This window comes from Chelonoidis abingdonii, chromosome 9, assembly GCF_003597395.2.
Source record: "Chelonoidis abingdonii isolate Lonesome George chromosome 9, CheloAbing_2.0, whole genome shotgun sequence".
In the NCBI taxonomy this organism is placed as follows: domain Eukaryota; kingdom Metazoa; phylum Chordata; order Testudines; family Testudinidae; genus Chelonoidis; species Chelonoidis abingdonii.
In genome coordinates, this window is record NC_133777.1 from 4,312,060 (window position 1) to 4,338,449 (window position 26,390).

Sequence of the window (26,390 nt, forward strand, 5' to 3'; positions counted from 1 at the left end):
GGAGATGGTTAATTTCTCCTTGTTTTAAGATCCAAGGGGTTTGGACCTGTGTTCACCAGGGAATTGGGGAAGTTTCTCAAAGCTACCCTGAGAGAGGAAGGTTTTGGGAGAAAAGGGGGTGTTCCAGATGGAGGATCTGGATGGTGGCAGCGATACCAGATCTAAGCTGATAATTAAGCTTAGAAGTGTCCATGCAGGTCCCCACATCTGTATCCTAAAGTTCAGAGTGGGGAAGAAACCTTGACACTGCTCAATAGTGTATTCTTGTATTAGACAAACAGTGGCGATATAGAACAGAACTGTATAGAAACTAACAGAAGTGTAAGATTAATACAAACACTCACATTTCTGTATAATGACAGATTGCAGTAAAGGAGTCTGAGTGCATGCTTAATTAGAACAGAGTTCTTCACAGGAGAACCTAAGGGAGGAAAAAAGTAGACAACTTCTTAAAGCTGATAAAAATGAAGGAAATGAACTGCATATTTAAAAAAACAGGAGGCAGATTTAATTAAGTACAGTAATGTTTTTACATATTTAATGTTAAGATTTGTGTCACGGTTATTTTTAGTGACAGACAGGTCACAGGCAATAAACAAAAATTCAGAGGAGCCAGTGACACACCTGTGACATTACTAAAAATAACCAGGGGGCAGGGCTGGGGTGGGGAGAGAGAGGGGGGCAACTGATAGCATGAAGCTGAAGAAGTTACAGAGGTCTGGTAAAGTCACAGAATCGGTGACTGCTGTGACCTCGTATGTGTAAGGATACAATTTAAACACCAGTAAAGCAAAGAGGGGATAGAAATGAGACGTGTCCATGCTACTTTACAATATTTCATGCCACAATTCTAGGTTCCAGTTATCATCAGTTGTAACATGCTCCCCTAAAGTCCTTAAGGATATGTAAAAGCAATTAAAGAGACTAAACCATATCACATGGAATAAATCCTCTCACCAGGTACAGAACGTTTACAGGACATGACTATTGTGCTTAAATATCCCACGCTCCTACAAATATCACCAACTAATAGCTACTCAGTGGACTTGTGTGAAATAAGCTTGTGATATCAGACTTGTTCCTGTGGGGCAAGTCTGTGTATACCAAGGTCTATTATCACAATAGTCTCAGCAGAAACCCTCTAATAAACCACAATGTATACATTGCCCACATTATCCTGATATATCAGCCTTGACCTTGAGCAAATGCCTTTAGTGAAATGGGTCTCAATGTCTCCATGGTCCGCTAACTCATCTGCTCAAGGCACACACATGACGACAGTGTGGGTAATGTATACGTGTATGAAAGGGTTTAATACTCAGCACTTTTTAAACAAAGCAGCCCTTTAGAAAAAACAAAAAGGATCTGAATAGCTGACAAGGGTTAGCATGTGTGTAAGTTAGAGCATGGTAAAACAAAAAAGTAATTTCTGCTTGAGTCTAAAACTTAAATAGCATTATTCCTCACCAACACTTATGTACCATGCTTTAACCCAGATAATTTATGGCTGAGTTGGAAGTCCCATAAATCTCATGTTGTTAGATTTAATCCAAACTGACAACCACAGTCAAGGGAGTACCAAATGGATAGAAGCAAGAAGCACTTCAACGAATAATACTTGCCATTTGAAATCCACTCTCCAGGGTCATGAAAATTATTTCCACAGGGAACACTCCCGGTTCTGAACATCTTTAGGTAGATCTCAAACTGGAAAGGGGTTATCCGGCAGGCGGTACAGCATGCAAGGTTATTGAAGGGAAGCAACAATGAATGTACAGCACTAATGAAGTCTCCACTTTTGCACAAGTAGAATGGAATTTTATCTCTAAGCTTTCTTAACCTGGATACAAGAAAGGATTGCAGATTTGATTTTTGTGGATGCCATTAACAACATGGAAGCATTACCGTGATTTCCTTTGAGACCTCTTTCCACTTGGCTTCCAAAGAATTCAGTTTGACTCCAGACTTCGTCACGCAGGCATCTTTATTTGGCATACAGCAACGCTACACTGAGTTGATTAGACTTGAATGAAGGGCATAGGGTACATCACAGATCCAAGGTTACAGAGAAACCATCTTCCTTTATGTACATTTACAGATTTCATTACATTTACTATACGCTGCGTTACACATTTTGGGATTGGTTTGGTTACTTTGTAGGAACCAATTCCTTTACAGCATGCTTTGCCTACGCACCATCCATGTCCGACCTACTCTTTACAATCCCAACTTATCTTGTTTGTTATTTTACTCTTTGTAAATGGTTCCCTGGTTGCTCCTGTGACACTCTGCACCCCATATTCACCATAGGGATATCATTATGATAGGATTACAATATGATACATCTTCTACAAAACGTGCCATGTGATGTGTCAATGGAAAAGTTATGGTTTGCTGAATGATTATCTTCTTGTATGCATGTATCATTTTTGTATCTGGAGTTACTAATATGCATCTGTATTTCAAACGTATTTGCTCCTGGGTAACACCCACAAAGTAGCTTACATCCAGCACATTGTGAATGAACTATTTAAGGTAAATGACCCATCAACAAAAAAGGCCACAGGAAAAGCTTAGCCTCACTTAATAAGCTTCCCTGTGGACACTTCAGCCAAAATAAAGGTAATGGACGCCATGACTCATCAAAGCATGCAAGGGCATATATCTAAATCATGCGATATTGGACTCCATTTTGATGCCTATACTTTTCCACAAACTGTGCTGGGAGCTTGTTTGCGACAATGAAATTCGCTCCACATGAAAGAAGCTTTAAAAAGGGGGAAGTGACATCACTTGGCTTTACTCCCTCTACAACACAACACCTGAGGAACAAAGACTGAACTGGGGAAGGAGGTCCGAGGTGGGAAAGAAGAAAGCCTGCCTGTGTATGGAAGCTTGGTGGACTGTTTGTACTATTTAACATGGTACTCTGCTTGATTCAAATCCTGTCTAGTTTGTAAAACTTAGATTACCTAAGAAATAAAACAAAATGCAATCTGCTTTGATCTGTAGGTTCACTACTTATAAATCACTTAAAATCTTTCTGTAGTTAATACATTTGTTTTATATTTTACACCTAAAACAGTGCGTTTTGCTAGAAGTGTTTGGGAGGATCTGCTCAGGAACAAAAAACTGGTGCATTCTCCTCTCCACACCGAGGGAGAGAGGACTGGGTTAATAAACTTATCCTGGCCAGGCTTCTGACCAGGGCAAGATGGTAGAGTCCAGGTGGGCAAAGCTAGAGAGCTGTGGGGAGTTGGCTGCAGCCTCTCTATTGTTAAAAGAACGGGAATACTTGTGGCACCTCAGAGATGCTCAAATAAATTTGTTAGTAAGCTTTCATGGGCTACAGCCCACTTCATCAGACGGATAGAATGGAACATATAGTGAGGAGATATAAATACATACAGAGCACATGAAAAGATGGGAGGTGCCCAACTAACTTTAAGACACTAATTAATTAAGATAGTTCATGAGTGGCTGAGAAGCATTCATGTAACTGCAGCTGGGCGTGTCCCTGCCTGTGTAAAGGTTTGCAAGAGTGCATGACCAAGAGCTGTCTGCAGCATGCCACAGTCTTCACAGTGTGAGAAGAAGCTCAAATTGGTATGCAAGAGGGCTCAGCGGTATCCCAATTCCAAGGTGCACCGCAGGGAAGTCTGACCCAGTTCCTTCCCCTTATCTTAGCTAGTTCAAACATTCTATTTTAGCTCACTGACCCTTTTACCTATCTTAGTTAGCACAAACATTCTGTTTTCTGCCTGCTGATCTATCTTCCTTCCTAATTTGGTCTTCCAAGAAACATGCCTCCTCCATGCTTAATTACTCATGTCAACCTAGGCCTAAAAATGTTATTTTAAAAAAAAAAAAAAAAAAAAAAAAAAAAATCAAATCTGGATCATACTATGTTTACCAACTAATATTTGTTAGCGATGCAAATGTTGCGTTCAGCAACTGAAATGATTCTGGTTGGCAGACTTTTTTTTTCAAGGTGATTTTACTGAAGATTAGACACACATAGGGAAATCTTTAAAGCAAAGATAAAAACTAAAAAAGCCACTTACCCTAGAATGTCATTGCATTTCACAGCTTTCAAGTAGCGAACTATTTCCTTATAACTAAGGGAGGAAGGGAGGGAGAAGAGGAGGCATTAAATTTTGAGCAGATGAGTGAGGGAATACTGATGACAATTAATGAGACAAAGCATAGCTCCCACGTAAAAGACATTTATGCACAGAGAAAACAAAGGCCTATATAAAACTGCTGGTATCTCATTGTTTTCTGATAAACCCCAAACTACTGAAGTCCCTGGATAGATTTTAAAAAAAGGCAGCACCCACCAATACAGAATTATTCAATATTTAAATCTAGGAAATATGGTACCGACTGTGGAAACACCAGCTGTGTAATCAATAGCAATTTGCCTTCTCTCTATACCAAGGGTGGCCAAACTGCAGCTCTTTCATAGTTAAAGTGCAGCTCCCAGAGGGCCCCCCCCCCACATTCTCTGCCTATCAGACTCAGGGGCTGGTAGGGGAGCTTGGAGTTTCTGCCCTGTGGCAAAGTGTTGGGGCTAAGGGCTTCTGCCACAGATGACTGGTGCCTGCTGAGGGGGCGGGGGTTGGGCAATTTAAAGGTTCAGCCCCCCCCAGTAGCTTGAGTCATACCCCCCAAGCACACACACCCCTTTGCCTCAGTGGCCCCTCGCGTCAGCTCCCAGGTGCTAGCTATGTGTGGAGATGCAGCAGCAAAAGCAGCGGCTCTTCCTGAAGCTCCCAGCTGTTTGCCACTGCCTCTACTTAAGGTGTAGCTCTCAGCTTGCCGCTGCTACACAGGGACAGGGCCCGGCAGCACCATGTGACCAAATGAGGCCAGCAAATGCTGGCAAAACTTTGGGAGGGCACATGACCCCACGTGTTCCTCCTCACATTGCCTCTGGCTTCAGTGCAGTTGGGAGGAGGGTGTCAGGGCTTCAGCCCAGCAGGGAGGGTGGTCTTGGGGCTGAAGTCTCAAGCCCTGGTAGGTGCACCCCAGCTCTTGAACTTCTGAAGACTGTTGTAAGTAGCTCTGAGGGTCAGTAAGTTTAGCCACCCTTGCACTATACCAAGAAGCGCTGAAGAAACTGAAAGCATTCGAAATTGTATACATCCCCAATCTAACATCCTCTACATGAACCTTCAAGCCTGGTCCTGTACTTAAGCTCAATTGCCAAGCTACACAGGGCTAACGTGACTTGGAAACTGCAAAGGTTACTCCATATGCAGCACCCACTGAAAAACAAGAATTAAGATATGTGTGCACGCACATTGTTACAATGAAGAGAGAGACAATTACTAGTTTTAATAGCACCTATGGCCAGGGGTGGCCAACCTGAGCTTGAGAAGGAGCCAGAATTTACCAAAGAGCCACGGTAATATGTCAGCAGCCCTCCCCCCACATTGGTTCCCCCTCTTCCCCACTCCCAGCACCTCCCACCCACTGGCAGCCCCGCTAATCAGCTGTTTTGTGGCATGCAGGAGGCTCGGGGGCAGGGAGGGGGAGGAGTGAGGGCACAGCAGGCTCAGGGGAGAAGGCGGGAAGGGGTGGAGTGGGGGCAGGACCTGTGGCAGAGCCAAGGGTTGAGCAGTGAGCACCCCCAGGCACACTGGAAAGTTGGCACCTGTAACTCCACCCCGGAGTCGGTGCCTATACAAGGAGCTGCATATTAACTTCTGAAGAGCCGCATGTGGCTCCGGAGGCACAGGTTGGCCACTCCTGACCTATGCTATGCTTCCCCAATGGACTTCCCAGTGGAACAAATTCCAAAGGAAAAAACCACTAACAGAGAAGCCAGATGATGAGGGTTGAAATCTGGGTTCTGGTAGCAAGTGCTGTGGCGGTATATCGAATGAGAGGGTTGACCTACATGATTGGGGCCCCAAACCATTCAGATCTTTAATTGGACCACGAAGATTTGTTTAGACAGAACCATGAACTGTCCTTAACATTCAAGCTGGATATGAATATAAAAAAAGAGGAACAGAGTTTTCTTACAAAAATGGATACAAAGTTTTGAATGAACCCAATTAATATTTAATTGGAAAAAGCTTCCATTCTATCCCCAACGGCAGGTGCTATTAAGGATCTAACCTTTAGAAAAAGGTGTAGTTAGTACAGATAGCAATTTACCTAGCAAGAAAATTTATCTTTATACAGTGTTTGAAAGAGTCATTTGCACAGGTCCCAAACATATTAATTGTATGTTCATAGATCTATCGAGGTTTCATCAATGTTGTAAGAAGTTTCAGAGACAAAACCAAAGAAATACTGTTAACATTACTACTTATGGCCTTACAGGAAGCAGATCAAGAATCTCTCTAATAATTCACTAGCTTTCTACAGTGCCTTTCATCCAGTGATCTCAAAATGCTCCGTAAACAGCAATTCAGTCTCACAATACCCTTGGGAGATAGGTATTATCCCCATTTTACAGATGGGAAGAGGCAGAGGTCACAATCTGTGGAAGAAGCAGGAACAGCTCCCAGAGTCCTAATTTCTAGTTCTTTGCTCTAGCCCAGTGGTCACCAACCTAGAGGATCTCCCGCTCCATCTCGATCTCGCGTTGGCCCCTTCTGGGTGTGGTGTGGGGCCAGGGTAGGCAGGGAGCCTGCCTTAGCAGCAGCCACACTGTGCCATGGACCACGAGCAGCTGGAGGTCAGTGCTGCCCGGCTGGAGGCCACACCTCAGCCCTCTCCCAGAGCCAGCACTCCATACTCCCTCCTGCACCTTAAATCCCAGCCTTGAGCCTCCTCCTAGAGCCAGCATCCCAAGCCCCAGTCCTGACCCACCTCCCAGAGCCAACCTCCTACACTCTCCTGCACCCCAACCCCCTGCCCCAGCAGTGACCCCTCTCCTGCAACCAAACTCCCTCTAAGCCCACACCCCAACACTGCCCCAGCACAGAGCCCTCTCCTGCACCCCACACCCCTGCCCAGAGCCCCCTCCCCACACTGCGAACTCCATGGTCTCAGCCCAGAGCCCGTATCCCCTACCAAACCCCTACCCCAGCCCAGTGAAAGTGATTGAGGGTGGGAGTGAGGAGGGTGGGACTTTGGAGAAGGAGTGGGATAGATCCTGGATTGCCCTTAAATTCAAAAAGTGGTCCTGGGCGTAAAAAAGTTGGAGATCACTGCTCTAGCCAGTAGAACACACTGTGCAAGAGAGTCTCATATCACTGTACCCCGATTAGAATGTCACATTCCTACCAAGAGATTTTATTTTAAATGCCAGCATCTGGCTGAGAACCACAGCTGCCAGCTTTCATGCAGTAAATAAGACCCTGACTTTCATAATAAGCCAAAAAGCAAGCTAATCTCATTTCAAAACAAGGCCAAAACAACCCAATCCCTAAGAACCCCAACAATGTAGGACCCCCGGCATGCTGCGCACCCCTGACTCTCTCACCCCCTGGCCCCTGCTTGCCGATCCAAAAAAAGAAACAAAGCTACAATATGCAAGTTACAAGCCAAACAAGCCAAAAACTAGCCAACAAGCAACTCAAGCCAATTAAGCCAAAAACAAGTCCAATTTCTGCATTTTTTCCCACGGGTTTGGCATGTCTGCTGAGAACTACTGGGTATTAAGGAGACAAAAAAGGAGCGGAGAAGAGAAGCAGCAAGCTTCTTTGTGAGTTGTACATTTTAAGACCAATAAGGGTGTCAGACACACACACATACACAGTGCAGCAGCAATTTTAGGTGTTTGAAAGACATCATGCTCTATAAAGCTGATATGATGCAGAATGTAAGTCCTCAAAAGATGGATAAGAACTTACTGTCCCTGGTTTTCCATTTTTTCTACTCGAGCCTGTATGACAGGAAGTACTTCCCACAGAAATACTTTCTTTCCTTTCTGTGTTCTTTGACCAGTGATGTTCTGGCCTTTTAAGACAGTTGTCAGTAATCCATGATCCCATGGCACTACATTTAGGCTGAAAATTAAAGTTAAAGAATATTTTTCTAAAAACTATTACAAAGTACTATAAGAATTCACAAAACAGAGAAAAAAAAAGAGATCCATTTCATTGCAATACCACAACTTTTTTTTTTTTTTTTTAATAATGTTAAGGTTTGGTGCAACGTGGACTGCTATAAAATATTTCTAAAGGGTATGACTCATTTCAGAAAATTAACTTGATGGACCCCACATTAGTCATGGCAGCAGAATGAAGCTACTAGTACCAACATAAAATAGTGATGCTACTGGCACTACGTTAATTACTGGCAGTCCTTGGTGCAATACATCACCAATATTCAGGACAATTATCTCTTAGAAGAAAATTGTGTTGGAATAGATATTTGTGTTGGTTGCTACAGAGATTGTATTGATCATGCCAGACTAATCCTTCTCGCTAAGTCATCATAATGCTCACAGTATATTTGACTCAGTAAATCTTGAGTTTGCTAAGCTAAAATCCATCTTAGAACCTAGACTACATAACCATTGCATCTAAAAATGGTTGTTTGTCACCCAAGTGCTGACAGTTTAATTTAAATGTCCACAAACCACACACGCATGACACCATGTGGCCTTTTCCAAGAAATTTCAGTCATTTTGTTTGGAAGTACCAGAATATTAGCCAGACAATATTTTGACAATGTGTGTATTATGAAGATATGAGATATCATAATGAATGCTTACATAATTATTACAAACAACTTGTGACCATTTTCTGCAGTGATTTCTAAAGGCAAATAAAAGTAAGCCTGATGTAGCCCTACTGTTTTAAGCTTCCATTTCCCAGTCTGCCAGCGAAAGGAATACACCTCTACCCTGATATAACACAACCCAATATGACATGAATTCGGATATAACGCGGTAAAGCAGTGCTCCAGTGGGACTGGGGGGTTGTGCACTCCGGCTGATCAAAGCAAATTCAATATAACGTGATTTCACCTATAACGCAGTAAGATTTTTTGGCTCCTGAGAACAGCGTTATATCAGGGTAGTGGTGTATTTAGTAGGAAACTGTAACTAGTTTCTATTAAACCACATGCCAGGCTTAGCCTCTGGACAGATTTCAAGAGTTCAGGTTGTTGGCCACAGTCTGTTGTAGCAACACATTAGAAATCCCAATGGATTTAACAAGTAAATACTCCCTTCCACACTTGAGTACATTCAAGTCCACCGAGTAATAACATTTAGTCAATAGAAGCAAAGAACATACCTATTTGAGAAGGCATAGCAGTGACAGGGAAGTGAGATAGTCTGGAAAAAACTAATGAATTTTTCATACACAACTTTTGGAAATTCACACAGCACGAGCATCCTCTGAAGTTGTGTTGTAATCCTGCATTTACAAAAATAAACTAGTTTTAAAAGTCAGCGATGTGAGTAAAATCTTTTGAAGTCAGCTGAATTGTTCACTAGGTCAGTCTCCTTTTCTGATTAGGAACAAGTCTACAGTGTTCTATAAAAAATTTCAAATGGACACTTTAGACAAAATCCATATTTTAATCCAAACAATTGTACAAGATTTACTGTGACACTACACCCCGTATTCATCATAGGGGTACGATGATGACATAATTATGATGCAATTAGTACAAGATGAGTCATGTGAGGGGTCATTGGAAAAGTTACGATTTGCCTGTGTGAATGCTGGTGGAAGTGTAGGACCAGGAGCGGTCTATCACTTCTCACAGCAAGGTAGTGCTGAGAGGGAGCCCAGACCGGTGAGTCAGAGGGCTCAGTGGTACCCCGGTTCCAGGTGGCACATGTGGGATGGGGCAAACAGCCATCACACTTACACTAGTTGTAAGTTTTGTGTTTTTAAAAGTCAAGTATTTATTGCGTTGTTTTTTTTTAAATCAAAGATCCTCACGCACTGTTCGTGACAAACTCTACAGCATCATGCCAGCATATATCAAACTAGATAGATCATTTGTAGTCAAAATTCAAAAATAAAACAGAACAGTAGTAGTAAAAAAATCAATTTGATTTAAAATATGAGATTTTTTTTTTTTTTTTTTTTTTTTTTTACAGTTTTTTTTTTTACAGTAAAATATTTTAAATGGACACTGTCCTTTTAAATAAGTAACTTCAAATGCCATTACAAAACATTTTTAATAGGTATGTAGCCACGAGTAGCAAGTCCATTCTGACATGAATCATTGATATTGCTAGAGTAGTGGTGAAAACACACTTGATTTCACTGTTTCTTGCTCAAGTGGGAGTTCCAAAACAAAATCAAGGAAAATTGGGGGGCGAATCCTATTTCATGTTCCTTCAAGATCATTTTTCATTCTCTTGAAGCCCTAGTCATAACCAGGGCCCCTGGGGCTATGTGCTGTACAAAACACAGAACAAGATGATGGTCCCTGTCACATACAATATACAATATGAATGATAAGGCATTACCTTTGTAAAGAATTATTTCTCTAACGTAAAAAGCAGTCATTTAAACTGAGGACAGATGTAGGCTGCACCTGGCCATTGGTTTAAATTAGGGAAACAGCGGGAGGGAAAGGATTTAAGTCTTCTCAAAAACCAGTTCTTATCTTTGTGGCTGGTGGATTTACTGTTAAAAGTAAACTGAAAAGCTAAAGTAAGCATTGAGTTAAGCAAACAAATTTGTGTTATATGTCCCCATTCCTCAGGCTTCGGAAGAAATTTAGTAGAGTGGTAAGTTTTAACTAACCTTTTCTACTGATATATCCTGGTTTATATAATATAATTGCGTAACACTATGAATACAGTTAGTATTACTTACTGTTAGAGCTATACAATTCACCTTTAAGGAATTCTAGATGAGGAAATTTAGATTTTGAGCACCAAAGCCATTTTAAACCCTTCAGCAACTGAAGATGGCCTTTGAGGATCTGACGTGTTAATGTACTTTGTAACACAATTGTAGAAACTTTGCAGCCAACCACCATCCGATTGACATCTGAATCTCACACGATACTAACCGAAGTCTTACCTTTCCATTAGACAAGGTACAGCCATCCTCAAAGATTCAGAGACACCAAGGTTTTGCAAGTTCCTAACGCAAATGCATTAGTTTAGTGCTTACATATTCTTCCTAGGACTGGTTTTAAAGCAATCAAATTGACAAGAGAAACATGTGAAAAATAGTTTCCATAAACAGATTGCATTCTGCCCCATTGAACTTTATTAGAAAATATTCCAAAGTATTTGCAGAGTTATAATAAACTCAGTGCACTGACTACCTTCTACAATTAATATCATCTGTATTACAATAGCGCTTAAAGCCCTGACCGAAGTGAGGGCATCTATTGTACTAGACACTGCACAAATATATAGCAAGAGATAGCTCTTCAAGGCCGGGGTTTACAAGCTCAACACACAAAACAGAGATGGAAAATTATTCCTCATTTTAAAGATGGGGAACTGAAACAGAGAGATAGAGTGACTGGCCCAAGCTCATAAAAGAAGTCCAGATAATTAGATTGCAACTTGTGCTAACTATTAAACTATCCTCCCACTTTGTTTGGGATTTCCAACTTCTCTCTCATTTTCATTTAAAATTATTTTAAGCTCTGCCATTATTCAGTAATAAATCATCTGGGGCAAACGGCCACAACTGTAGCAAAGGGGCTTGGGGATTAGATGGTGAACTGGAATACTTACTGAGCAGGGTCCTTATGAAGAGCTATTTCTTTGGCTGCTCCCAGGAGCATGACAGCAGCAGCTTTAGGATTCTCTTTTTCTGCCTGATTTAAAAATGTTGTCACCAGTGCAAAAACGCCAGAATATCTAGAAGAATTAAAAGTCCTTACAGTGAAGTATATCTGCACTGAACTGGTTTGTCAGCATGAAAAGCGTTTGCACAAAATACTATAGTTAGCATTTAAACTGGACTAGTCACGACAGTTCAGATTCTTTCAAGGGAAAGACAAGTCGTTTAAAGTAAAACAGCAACATTTAAAAGGAATGTATTGGGATTGAAATTGGACCCTCCACCCCACTAAAAAAAGAATCTAGTCAGGAAGCAGAATTTAATTTTAAACTTCCATGAATTATAAACAGTGAGGAAAAATTGTTCAATATTTGGTCACACAAGGACAGAAGGTAAAGCTTAGGGGTTCATTTGAACTGGACCCTGGTCTGGCCTAACTGGGGAAAAGGGGAAAAAAAGTGAGTTTTCTATGCATGGTTTAGTTATTAACCTTAGGTTGTGATGAGTCTAACTGTGCTTTATCTTCTGGAAAGCAAATCCCTGTGAATTAAACAATATTCCTTGGAAATTCACCGAACCCTCTCAGAGTTACCTGTATCTAAGCTCCACATGGCGCTGTCTGCAGATATTACATTGCCCAGGTCCCCGTTTTGGGTGACAGAAACATTCATGTGAATTGGGAGACACTCTCTCACCAACCAGATATTTGTTATATTCCACTGAAAGTTCATGAACAAATTTTATCAGAAGGTTTCCTAGGGGATTGAGGAGGAAAGAGTGTTGAAATATACTTTCTTCTAGAAGCGTTATGCTCATAAAAAGTCCTATATATTATATAATAAACCTCTCTGATTTTGAGACAGCGCAAAAGCATAATGCTTACCACCATGTCGAAGGTCTGCATCTATATCTGTGAGCTCCAAGTTGAACATCACGAGAACACCAGCCAAGGCCAAACCACGCTGGTCTCTCCAGAATGTGCTTTTGTTATGTGCATTGCAGTGACAGTGAGAAGGGGCTGTCCAGTTTTGGCACTGTTTTATGAGGGGGAAAGGAAGAGGAAAAATTGCATTCAAGTTAGTCAAAAGAAAAATTAGCTACGATCTCTCGCTCAGCGAGTTCAACATTGCATCCATATTGCTCAGTATCTTTTATACTGAGCTACTGCATATTCATATGCAAACGTTAGCTGATTTTACAAACTGTAAAGTAACATATCTGTGCCTGGAAAGACACAATCTACACTATAAAACTCCTGGATAAATCTACTATGTCAAAATTACAAAGTAGTACTTCTTCTCTCACATCACCAGACCTAGACTAAAGAATATAAAACAGCCACTGTCTGATTGATTGTGAGCATGGAGATTTTAGTTCTATTTACTCTTTTGTACATTTCTTTCAGTTCCCAGTGTGCTCAAAATCCAAATTTAAGATACTGAAGGGTGCATATTTCCAGTTGTTGGTTGATACTATTACAGGAGAGGAATTACATGAAAAGCAGACTGATTTAGAAAGAGTGGGAACTGGATCTTTAAAAGATTAAGCCTTTATACTTGTGTAACTAACTCACAGGGATGTTGTGAGACTTAATTATTTAGTATCCATAAAGCGCTGTCATTCCTGGAGGAAAGGCATATAGTTTAAACCCGCAAAGTTCAGTGAATATAGGAAAAAAACTGACAATATTTTAAGCCACTTGAGCTAATGAACCATTTTCTATAGAACACTTGGCTCCATGTTCAAAACTTCCCTAAAATCTGGGTAAAGAGCTGGAATATTTTGATGAATTGCACATTTTTTAAATTTTAGCCTTTTTAACCTGTCTGCAATAAAAAGCAGAGAAATCTGAATATTTTTGATATCAAGCTAATCCGTGGGGGTGGGGGGAAGAGAGAGAATCAGAGGTTAGTTCCACAGAAACCACAATGCAAGCCACCACCATTGCGTCCAAAACAAACAAGAGCTACACCAACTGAGGATCTGGCCCCATAAGTTTACAGAAATTGCTTTAGTAAGTTGTTTTACTAGCAATTTGAAGAGACAATTATTTGATGTTTAGGAAACTATGTTAAAATACTCAATGTTATATTATTTATTGTTTTAATTAGATCCTGTATAAGACGACAGGATACTGGGCTTGATGGACCTTTGGTCTGACCCAGTATGGCCGTTCTTATGGTTCCTATTATATAGTTCACTTTGGACAACTCAAGTCTGTGTTTCATAACTACACCTCAAGTCCTTCCTTACCTCAGAAGCTAGCTTATCACAAATGTAGCAGTAGCACTGATCACAGATATTGGCATTGTTCTCAAGGGGTGAACGTGTTTCACTCTCTGCTCGCCTGTAAGTTGATAAAGCAGAACATTATTTACAGTATACACTAATTAACTGTTCTGTTCCTCTTCTATTTCATGACAGTTTTTCTGATTATTAAAACCCTGCCACAATTATTTAACACAATCAGCTAATAAACTTACACCAGTAAAACTTAATATATAGCACTAAGGCACACACAAACAAAACAAAACAAAACACCACAGTATTTGAGAATAGCATGTGGCCCAGCAGGAAAGTTGAGACATTGATTTGTGCCCTGATTGCAATTATATGATTTAAATTTTCTAGACATAAAAAAAAAAGATGTCACTGATATGGGGCTTTTTCAGACTCCTCTACTGAAATTTAGTACAAATTAAATAAATGCACACAAAATATCAATAAAAAAAGATCTGGTATTATTCCCTATAAAAGAGGAAACCCATAGTAGCCACTGTGCTACTGAACATACTCAAATGGGTGTGTCATACAGTCATATCTTCCATGAGGCATCACTTTCCCTTGTTTACAGAAAGTAACTACCAGTTCACATTCCTCATCCACAATTTCTTCAGCTTTCTTGTCTTCCAGAATAGGTTTTTCTGTAAAAAGGGAAATACATTGTGATTTATTTCAGACCAAAATGATTTCAGATTTAGTTAAAACCAAAACTAGCTATTTGCTTTTATTCATTAAGCATGTTGGGGCAAAGACTGTCTTTGTTCAGTGTTTGAACAGAGACAAGCACAGTCGGGTCCTGGTCTATGACTGGCACTACCACAACAGAAATTAAAGAGGTTATTCACATTGATACAGGACAGGCATTGGAAATCCTACTGGTACTTTGATACACAAACCAGCCGCATTTAAAGAAACTTGTTAACAACTTAAAACTACTTAGCGCTTTAAAAAAAAAAAAAAAAAAAGTGAACATTTCTGGAGATCTTAAGTTCAATTTTTTTTTAAAACGTGAAATACTAGGAGAACCTTGTGCTTTCTCTCTGTTTTTGAAAAAAAAATCTCATTTTCTAGCAGCATAAGCACTAATATCACACAGCTTGTCCTTGTATTAGTGACCCTCCTGATTCTCCTCCCCAGTTTGTTCACCTATTGTGTTACAACTGTTTCTGCTGCTAAAGCCTGAAGAAGATTTCCTGCATTTCAACTACTTCTCCGCATTTTAAACAGAACAAAATGAAGGATTATTAAATGGCAAAAGATGACTAAAATTTGTTTTATATTTGTCTGGCTTAGCTCATCGGGAGAGGGACCAGATGACCTAACATGCTATTTCCATTTCTAGTTTCATGCAGATAGGATTCACTAAGTTGCATGGTAAAGGAGAGGCAAGTTATTGCTATTTAGGAGACTTGAAAACAAAAAAACAAAAGCCACCATACGCCAAACAAAACCCCCCCAAGAACTAGTCAAAGATGGGTTCTCTCTCTCACCCGAGAGAAAAGGCTCCACTTTTTCTGATGAACATTTAGATTCTGGGGAAACAGTTAACAAATCTACTTAAAATACCTTTCCTTAAGTATTCTTTGCACTTTAGGGGAATTAAATGTAATAGACACCAATTTAAGAGAGACATGGCCCACTTATAAAATTCATCTTTTTTTAATGTGTATTTTATACCTGCTTTTGTAACTTGCTACAGCAAATATTGCCATAACAGAGAAAGGAAATTCTTATTTTCCCAGTTTGTTTACTAAAGCGCATTTACAAACATTTTGTTTGTATCCTATTTTTTTGCTGCCCCAGGTTAGTCAATTTTCTTTTTTGTTTTTGTGGTGTTTATACACTGCAACAACACAGAGGAAACATGCTCACACTTTGATTATTTCAGAACTACAAACACTGGCAGGGCAACTCAAGAGCAGTAGTAATACTTAAAACAAATCTGAACTAAAAAAAGTTTCTTTGCAGAGACTTACATAAGGCAAAAGCACAACACTTACGTAATGGCTCAACTAACAGGACTGAGTTCCCGAGAGGACTCTCAGCTTCATCATCACTTATCAGGATCACATTTTCCTCCTGCGCACCTCCTTGCTCTGGGCCCATGATACCTAATCTCAAAAAGAAAAAGCAATTTGGGATTAGAGGAGAGAAATAAACTTTGCACTTTGCTACAATACATTGCTCATAATACAGAGCTTTTCATCAAAACACTTCAAAATGCTTTGCAATGCAGGGGAGTGTCATTATCCCTATTTTACAAATGAGGAAACTAAAGCTCACAGAGGGGACACAGGTGCTCAGAGTTGCCCAACAGGCCAGTAGCACAGCTAGGAATAAAACTCAGGTTTCCAGAGCCTTAGCGCAATGCTCTATCACCTAGGCCACCCTGCTCATCTGAGTGGCCTTTAAATCGCACGGATGCTTTGGCTGGCAGCTCTGGAAACCTTACACAAACACCACTCACAACACTGAAAGCCCCACATTAAGGTCACTAGAAAGTTTTTTAAAAAAAAAATATTTGGACTTGTGACTCGTGATTTAAACTGTGCCTGCAGAACTGGCCCAGGAAAACTAGCAACGGGCTGTGTGAGAGGACTTACCCATAGATCACCTCGCCCCCGCGCCACGAGGTCTCTCCCTCCCGACATCTCCTTGTCCCCGCGAAAACAGCAATTCTCACCCCGCCCTCACGCTTACGCGGCTCTTTACATCTGGATCCTCTTGTCTTCCAACCCCCCCAGACCCCTTCTGCTGTCCCACACGCACAAACAGCACCACCTGCCTACTGCGCTCGCCCGCACGTCGCCTTCTAAATAGTCTCGCCGGCTGATGCGCCAGCAGGATCTTCCGGCGCGCGTACATCCGCGCGGAGAGGCCCCGGCACCTGTAGCGGCAAGGCGGCGCTTCCCGCGCCAGGACTTATAACGAGCCGCTTAGTGGTCACGTGACGGGCCGCTGGCGGGGCGCGGCCATGTTGGGTCCTTGGCGGGCGCGCTTGCGGAGATTCCATTTTGGGCCGGCATGGGGAGGGGGGTCTCTAGAGGCGCCGGCTTGTAGGAGGCACCGACAGTAGTTGGCCTGGGCCCTACCCCAGAGACCTCACCCCCCCAGTCGCACACCCCTGCCCCAACCCAGACCCCTCCTGCCCTCCAAACCCCCCATTCCCCAGCCAGAGCCCGCATACCCCGTCCCAACCCCTGAGCACCCCCTACTACCCAAACGCCTTGTTCCCAGTCTGGAGCCCCCTCCTGCCTCCAAACCCCTCGTCCCAGCCAGAGCACCCCACACCCCAAACCCCCACCCAGCCAGGCCCCGATACCCCATCCCACACCCTGAGCACCCCTATACCCCAAACGCCTTGTCCCCAGTCTGGAGCCCCCTCCTGCCCTCCAAACCCCTCAGCCCCAGCCAGAGCACCCCCACCCCAAACCCCCACATCCCCAGCCAGAGCCCCGAATACCCCATCCAACACCCCTGAGCACCCCTAATACCCCAAACGCCTCTGTCCCAGTCTGGAGCCCCCTCCTGCCCTCCAAACCCTCGTCCCCAGCCCAGAGCACCCCCACACCCAAACCACCCCATCCCAGCCAGAGCCCCGATACCCCATCCCACACCCCTGAGCACCCCCTATACCCCAAACGCCTTGTCCCCAGTCTGGAGCCCCCTCCTGCCCTCCAAACCCCTCGTCCCCAGCCCAGAGCACCCCCAAACCCCCCATCCCCAGCCAGAGCCCCGATACCCCGTCCCACACCCCTGAGCAGCCCCTTATACCCCAAACGCCTTGTCCTCAGTCTGGAGCCCGCTCCTGCCCTCCAAACACCTCGTCCCCAGCCCCGCCCCAGCACCTTCACCCACAACCAGAACCCCCATACCACAATCCCTGCCCCAGCCTGGAGCTCCCGCCAACACCCTGAACCCCTCATTTCTAGCCCCACCCCAGAGCCCCACCTCAGCCCCCTGAGCCAGCCCATTGAAAATGAGGGAGTGAGTGAGGCTGACTAGAGGGAACTACCGGGGGTCTTGGAGAAGGGGAGGGGTAAGGAGGTTCAGTTTTGTGGGAGTAGAAAGTAGCAACCCCACAAAAGCTTATGTCCAAATAAATTTGTTAGTCTCTAAGGTGCCCCAAGGACTCTCCGTTGTTTTTGCAAATACATCCAGGTCTTTCTCCTCCTCTCTGTCAGTTCCAACTGTTAAGACCCCAGCTTTATAGCAGAAATTCTGGTTGTTAGTCCCTAAGTGGATGACCTTGCACTTTGCAGTATTAAATATCATCTCATTTCTATTACTCCAGTTTACAAGGTCATCCAGGTCTTCTTGTATGATATTCCGGTTGTCCATATTGGTAGTAACTCCCAACTTTGTGTCATCTGCAAATGTTCTTAACACACTCCCTCCCACTTTTTGTGCCAAGCTCAGTAATAAAAATGTTAAATAAGATTGGTCCCAAGGCTGATCCTTGAGGAACTCCACTAGTAGTAACCATCCTCTTGCCCAACAGTTCGCCTTTCACTGTGACCCATTGTAGTCTCCCCTTCAACTAGTTCCTTATCCATCTTTCAGGTCTCATATTAATCCCCATCTTCTCCAATTTAACTAATCATTTCTCATGTGGAACTGTATCAAATGTCTTACTGACATCAAGGTATTAGATTTACTGCATTTCCTTTGTCTAAAAAAGTCAGTTATCTTCTCAAAGATTTTGTTACCACCTCTTGAATCCAACTAGTGTAGAAAAATCTTTAATAACAGATGCTCCCCAACTTACGCAAGTATTCCGTTCCAGAACGCCTTGCGTAACTCTAATTTTGCGTAAGTCAGATTCATTTACCTGAATATTATGCAAAAAAACCCAACCCTCCTATTTCTAGCTTCCAGAACTTTTTCCATAAATGTGGATTTGCGTAAGTCGGGTTTGCGTAACCCCGGGGGGAGGGTGGGAAGGGGGCATGACCTGTCTGTATTTTCTATTATCTAGGTTACTCACTTTTTGCAGGTTCAAACCATTTAACTTTAGGAAACATCCTAACAGCCCTTTCTTATCTTAATCACGCTGTTTATAAACACAAATCAAAGAAGGTTTTTAAAGGCTTTTTAAGCTCCCCCTAGTACTGTGCGCATGCGCACAGCAGAGATTGAGTGAAGATGAGAAACAAAAAAAAACAAAGCTGAAGAAGGCCCCCCCCGCCCCAAAACCCCAAACCCTGCAACCCACTACTTATAACACATTAAGAGCAATTTAAAAAAAACAACCCCAAATCCGCCTATTGTAAGTGGCAAGTTGCCTGCAGTGTAAGTGTGGGGAGGAGAAAAGGCCAAGCATGGGGCGACTGTATACTCTTAGCCCATGTGCTTGGAGAATATAAATCCAGGCACGTCTGGGGGCATTGCTGAGTCACCAGGCAAGTTGAGCAATGCCCCTGGTGTGGCCTTGTGCAGATGAGTCCTTGCATTGTAGTTCCCTTACTGGACAATGGTGCTTGATGGTTGTTTGATACCTGGCCCTGTGTTGGTTATCGTCTTTGCAGAGCTAGTATCTGGGCGCTTCCCAAACCCACAGCATATTTTAGTGACAACCATACAACACAATTCTCATAAATTCATATGCATTAACAATATACATATTTGGATAGAACAGTGGGTTTCAGCAGATCATAATCTTTTCCATAATATTTCATATAAAGCATGCCATGTGAGGTGTCACAATTAAATACAAATGATGAATATGGCGGTACCCAGGGGTGTAAAGTGTCACAAAGATTTTCTTTGCTTTAGATTGTAATTAAAATGTTGACCCCTTCTGGAACCACCAGCCTTGTGCTTGCCTTCCACAGGGAGTTGTAACCTTGTTGTTGAGAAACACTAGTCTACTATGACCTCCTCCATCACAGGGCCTATAACATTTTACCCAGTGATTCGTTCAGGGAATTGTTCTTCCCTACTATAGTTGTGTGTGTGTGTAAAGCAGCAGAATTTAGCCAGTAAGTGGAATATTTTATATTGCCATACTCCTTTTCAAAGTGTAACAGAAACAAATGTGGTTACAGAGTATTTTATTATGCTTAATAACCATTGTGGCAAAATGAGCTAATCACAACACACTTTTCTCCTTTATAAATCAATCAGGCAATAGAGAAAAAGTCAACTAGCATAATCAAAACAATATCCATCACACTTCAAAACCACCTTGCTAACACTAGATGGTACTCTAGCTCTTTGCTGAGCTTTAAAATTGATGGTTTCTTTCTCTAGGAGCTTGGCCAAGTTGTGCAGCGAAACAGTTTTCAGAGCATGAAAAAGCCATAGAGAGAGCGCCACAACTTCCGATTACTAACCTGGCACCTAGGAAGCTATTGAAACTCAACTGCCACATATTCTCAGTTCCTTCTAAGGGAATATAAATATCAAAGGATTATGCATAAAACAGGATATTCTTAATAAACAATCTTCTAAATTCCAGGATTAGGAATGCAATGTATCATTTGGGCTTAAAAATGAGCAGGATGTGTGAAAGTATACCATCTGGTTGGGGAGGATTTGAGAACTAATTCCCGAGAAATGAATGATTACCAGCAATTAGTTAACAACCCAAGGAAAATCTAGGGACTATTTTGCTTTGACCAGAAACAGCACAACGATGAAGAATAGTTCTGGTATTGTTACTATTGGAAGCTGTGGGGGTGGGGGGGAACTAATAAAAACAACCCATGCATCCGACAAAGTGGGTATTCACCCACGAAAGCTCATGCTCGAAAACGTCTGTTAGTCTGTAAGGTGCCACAGGACTCTTTGCTGCTTTAACTAATAATATGACTGGTGTTTTATTCAAATGACTGCAAATATAGTGTAGTATGTTCTCTAAAGCTTATTACTTCATACAGTATTAGAAAAAAGTTTTCATAAGAATGATCACTATTCTATTAATAATAGGATTGGATCCATTTAATGTCTTTATATCTTTAGTACATTGTTTCAATCTTGGGTGCCTAAAATTAGGCATATTCTGACACTTAACTAAGTAGCCTGATTTCAGAGGTGTGGAGCACTTTTTGGATAGCTATTTCATCCACCAGTGAAATGCTGCCACTGCTGTAACATGGCAGGACTTCAACACATACTGTAACACTACATAGTAATTTCGGGCAATAAATGAAGGATTGACACTGCAGAGAAAATTAATATGAGCAGAATTTGAGTTAGGCCAGGACACCAACTCTAAGACTGCAACTCTTGGGAAAAGTGCCATGGAATTGTATAAAGGCCAGAAATGGTCAGGACTTCAATGTTCCATCTCATCTGAAACACATCTACGTTGGAGTTTTCTCACCCATAAAATGGAGGGCAGATGTTCTCTTTATACTTTTAGTTTTGTAGGGGTAAAAGAAGTTGATTGAATTCTGCGCAGACTGCATTCAGGCTATCCCATTGCTCCATGCCAGGCTTTGTATTTGTAAATGTAGACAAATTTATCTGCAAGTATGCATACATATTTTACATATACAGGATTAGAATTCAAAATGACCTTGACAAGTTGGAGAATTGGTTTGAAACCAATAAGATGAAATGCAATAAAGATAAGTGGCAAACACTTTGGAAGGATAAATCAAATGCACAACGGGAAATAACTAGCTAGGTGGTAGCATTGAAAAGCATCTGGGAGTTATAGTAGATCAAAATTGAATGAGAGTCAACAATGGGATGCAATTGCAAAAAAAAGGCTAATATTCTGAGGGGAATTAACACGAATGTTGTACGCGTGGCACAGGAAGTAATTGTCCCACTCTACTTGACACTGGTGAGGCCTCAGCTGGAGCACTGTGTCCAATTACAAGAAGCAATGGGTGTAAACTGCAGCAAGGGAGATTTAGGTTAGATGTTAGGAAAACTTTCTAAATATTGGGGCAGTTAAGTGCTGGAAGGGAGGTTGTGGAATTCTCATCATTGGAGGCTTTAAGAACAGGTTTGGCAAACACGTGTCATGGATGGTCTCTGGGTTTATATGGTCTTGCTTCAGCGCAGGGGGCTGGACTAGATGACCTCTAATGGTCCCTTCCAGCCCAACATTTCTGTGATTCTATATAAGCTCTAATACATCCCCTACCCCAGCGGCTCTCAACCTTTCCAGAACTACTATACTCCGTTCAGGAGTGTGATTTTTCTTGCACACTCACTTAAAAACTAGTTGCTAACAAAATCAGACACTCAAGTAAAAAAGCATCACAGCACACTGTTATTGAAAAATTGCTTACATTCTCATTTTTATCATATCATTATAAAAATTAATCAATTGGAATATAAATATTGTACATACGTTTCAGTGTATAGTCTATAGAGCAGTATAAACAAGTCCTCGTCTGTATGAAATTTTAGTTTGTACTGACTTTGCTAGTGCTTTTTATGTAGCCTGTTGTAAAACTAGGCAAATATCTAGATGAGTTGATGTACCCCCTGGAAGGCCTCTGTGTATCCCTAGGGATATGAGTACCCCTGGTTGAGAACCACAGCCCTACCCTATTCCGCCTCAATTCTCAGTTCCATGTGACATCACCATTCCATCAATTCTGTCCCTCAGCACTCCTCCATCAGTTTTCTCCCTTTGTGCTTCCAGATACCACAAACACAAATTCTGTTCCCTCCAAACACTCCCTCCCATCACTTCCTTCCTCCCCTGACACCTCACCCATATCCGTTCTCAGTCCCCCAAGACATCTGTCCATGACTTCTCTCCCTCTCTAGATATATCTTCTACTCATTCCCATAATCTCTTCTTGTTCACCCTCCTCCTCAGTACTTCACACACAGACTGAGCTCTTCTTAACTAGAGAAGCACCTGCTCTCCTTCCCCAACCCATCACTCAGCATTCCTGGTGCTGGACTCCTCCCCAAGACTCTTCTGGGAGTCTGATTGGAGGAGGAGAGGATCTGAGATCAGAGAGGCATTAAATTGGGTGATATAAGAAGGCAGTAGAGTCAACCACCAAAGCCAACCACCGTGACAGCCAGGAGTTGGGGGCAGGCCAGGAACCTGGAAAGAACAGGAAAATCAGAATAGGTGGCTGAAGCCCCAGTAGCTCCATCTGGGAATTAGAGCTGCAGAGAAGGGAAGCTTCCTGTCTGCATCCAGCAGCCTCAGTGAAGAACTCTCTTTATGTTCATCACGACCAGTCCTGTCTCCTTTCTCTCACAGAGCAAAGGCATTTGCTATTCTCCATGCTTCATATGATGTAATTAGTGTTTGCAAAGTGCCTTGAAGACTTTTCATGCAAGGTTCTGTACAAGTGCAAAATATTATTATTATCCAGAGTACTGTATCTATGGCTAAGGTGGGTGTTATTCATAATGGACCACAGTTCTAAATTTTACAGTGCAGCATTCAGTTTCATACATGTGAATGGCCAGCATCAACCGAACTATAGCTTGCACTGGGCTGGAAATGTCTGGGATGTACCTGGCAATACAAGTGATGAATTTCTGCTCACTTTTTAGCTAGTTAGAGCTTTACTAGGAAAAGTTCAGGGGACTACATCACCATCACTACTTCAGAACTTAAGTCCACTGTGCTGGGCACATGCCACTGACTTCTGTCATGCACTGGATATTGGGACTTGGCCCTTCAGACTGCTGGGGCGAGACAAAATGCATAGACTCACTGCTTAGATACCTGGTGTACTGTGTGTCATAGCTTCCCATTGAAAAGAGCTGGAAGTCATGGGAATAAAGAAGAGGGCATCCCCAAAATAAAGAAGTGGGAAATAGCCAAGTTTGAGCTCCTTGGTGTGGAAGGTGAGATAGCTAAAGAAAAATGTACACGCTTGCATGTCATGTCATGCATTAGTAATGTACAGTTTCAGCATACGTGAGCATGAGTCAATTCTCGAAGAGAGTCTGACGTTCTCTTCATTTATTTTCTTCAGATGGGGCCAAGCCACACAACTGAGCAGTAGCGTCTCAAACAGGAACACTTAAGCAACCCCATCCAGGAGTTACACTGAGACACAAGGTGTCTGCAACAGACCATCGAGGGGCAGCCTGACATGGCATTCGCTGGACATGCTGGAGCCTTTAGATACATGGGAACGAAGTACACAGGAGTCGGAGGAACTGGTTTCAATCCACCAACTTATGAAGTATAACTGGAATGCCTCTCTGACCGCAATAGCAGCAAACAGACCATTAAAACGTCCATTCGAAAAAATATTCATTTCCCATTTATATTTACTGCTGCTCCATTCCGTTGAAAGTCGAAGGCCCATTTGTACCTGATGAAAACTCAAGGTAGATCAATTGACTGGAAAGGGCTCTGAGGACTGAAACCTACAATTCCACACAGGCAAGTGTTAATCCAACAGTCCGCTGAACCCAGACGAGGAGCCATAGATCTTTCCAGGAGCACAGACTTGTGGGCTGGCTGACACAGAACTTACTGCTTGTTGGCCCAGCCTAGGACGGCAGTGCTGCTGACTGGTTTTTATTGCTTTTCAGTTTTCAAATCGATTCTCATGCTGGAGTTTTGGAAAAAAGGGTGGCCTTGTTTTGTATCCATTTCCAGCTTCTCTGTGTGTTTGATTGCATCTGTCAAAGGCAAACTTTTCATGGTAACATAGTTGAGATTGTCTCCCTTTTAACCCTTCAAAGTCCCTTAGAATGTATTGTAATGACTTGGCCGTCTGCATGGAATCAGTGGACGGATTCAGAATTGCTCAGTTGTGTGGCATAGACCCCATACTGCTGACCACTAATGGAGAAGTGGTAAGGGGTTGTGCATCTGGAGCAGGAGTCTCTGTTGCCATGCAGTGAAAAGTGGCCATGAAGGCCCTAAGGGGCCACCTATTTGTTACAATATGATTGCGTAGGTCAAGTAAGTTTACACTGTTTGGGCTATTCGGAGGTAGCCAGTTCTAGAGACTGTGTCTAAAATAAGAACTGACTCAGTCTCTCATGCATGTTTATAATTTGTATTACAGTTCTATGCACAGGCCCCAGTCAGGATCAGGACCTTACTGTGCTGGGATAAAAGACAGTTCTTGCCCCAAGGAGCTTATGATCCAAATGGGGCAAGACATGAGGGATGGGTATAGAACGCATAGGAGATGGAGTTATGAGGAAGACAATGGTGACAGTGCTAGGGACGCAGGTTGCCTGCAGTAGCGAGCGGTACTAGATGATGGCGTCACCTCAACTGGAACCAAAACAAACCTTTATTTTTATGCTTGAAAGAATATGGGTAAAGTTCTTGCCTTCCTCCAAGATCAAATAAACCAGAAATAAGACACCAGGAGAAAGACCCTTCCCAGGGTATTTCAGGCCCCGTAAGAATGATTCAGTCCAACATGGGGCTTTTCAGGGGTCAAATAAAGTGACAGACAGAGGGAATCGCAGGAGAGAACCTAGAGCTAACTCCCCCCACACACTGCCAGTTGGGTTATGAGCCAGTTTGTGTCCAGTGCAGGAGACAAAGGAGGTAGAAGATATTCTCCACCTCAGCAACGTGGCAGCCAAGAGCTCTCAATTTAAGAGACAGATGAATCTGAACTATGGTGGAATGCCTTCAAAAATCTGCTAGCACGCTCCTTCCCACTAGAACCAAAATAAAGCCCCTTAACATTTCAGGCTCCTCTCAAGTCCTTGCAATATTATCAGTGGTTTTTGATGCTCTATCTGCCCCTCGTAGCGCCTGGTTCTCCACGTAACACATTTCCTCCGCTTTCAAAAACAAGAAGCGTTTGGTTCGTTCAAGCCCTGATGTTTCTATAGCATCAGGGTGATTGAGTCTCCTCTATTTTATATTTGGCATTTTAATAGGGTTTTCTTTTAGACTTTTAATGAGTTTTTATTCCCCTTTGTGTATCAGACACTTCAGTCTGTCCGACAATTTTATACTCCCCCTGTGGAATAATATGAACTGTTAGGACAACTTTTGTATGGCAAGTTCTCTCTGCCAACATTTTCTTTTGCCTTCAGCCAGAAGGACGTGTTTTAACCCTTTCCTTCCTACCATCTCCCCTCCCCAGCCCTCAATTCCCTCCGGTGTAAAAGCAGGAACGAAACCAGCCTTGCTCTTCAGCATTTCAAACTCTTGTGGTCCTTTGTCAAGAAAGAAAAACAATTTCAGGTCCTCTGGATCGTTTCAATGGCAAGAAAGGTGCTTCCTTCCTCCTGAAAGGCCTTCTCTTGCTCTCCAATGGACCAAACTTCCCAGAAACCACACAGGGCAAAGCTTCCCAAAAGACTCAAACCTCATACCCACTCGCCTGTCACTCTTGCCACTTTTGCTAAGCCACCCATGAAAAGTAGTTAAAAAATAAAAAAACACAAAAACCTGTGCAAAATGTTCACAACAAAACCTGAGACTGGAAGACACTAACCTAGTGCTGACTTGAAAGTCAGACCAGACTCATGAGAGAAATTGCTAAGTTTCACGGACCT

At 42.5% G+C, this 26,390-nt stretch overlaps 1 protein-coding gene across 1 annotated transcript in view; it reads right to left on the minus strand.

Moving 5' to 3' along the window:
- The window catches only part of LOC116814795 (uncharacterized), a 28,493-nt gene extending 11,947 nt beyond the window's left edge, over positions 1 to 16,546 (minus strand). The window contains exons 1-12 of the mRNA XM_032762653.2: positions 15,965 to 16,546; positions 14,476 to 14,605; positions 13,935 to 14,028; positions 12,565 to 12,715; positions 12,274 to 12,436; positions 11,633 to 11,758; positions 10,962 to 11,024; positions 9,207 to 9,329; positions 7,815 to 7,970; positions 4,065 to 4,118; positions 1,623 to 1,840; positions 345 to 421 (exon numbers count right to left, since the gene is read on the minus strand). Coding sequence (XP_032618544.1) covers positions 345 to 421; positions 1,623 to 1,840; positions 4,065 to 4,118; positions 7,815 to 7,970; positions 9,207 to 9,329; positions 10,962 to 11,024; positions 11,633 to 11,758; positions 12,274 to 12,436; positions 12,565 to 12,715; positions 13,935 to 14,028; positions 14,476 to 14,605; positions 15,965 to 16,070 — 1,461 coding nt within the window. The 5' untranslated portion in view covers positions 16,071 to 16,546. The remainder of the gene's footprint in view (positions 1 to 344; positions 422 to 1,622; positions 1,841 to 4,064; positions 4,119 to 7,814; positions 7,971 to 9,206; positions 9,330 to 10,961; positions 11,025 to 11,632; positions 11,759 to 12,273; positions 12,437 to 12,564; positions 12,716 to 13,934; positions 14,029 to 14,475; positions 14,606 to 15,964) is intronic.
- Between the last annotated feature and the right edge of the window lie 9,844 nt (positions 16,547 to 26,390).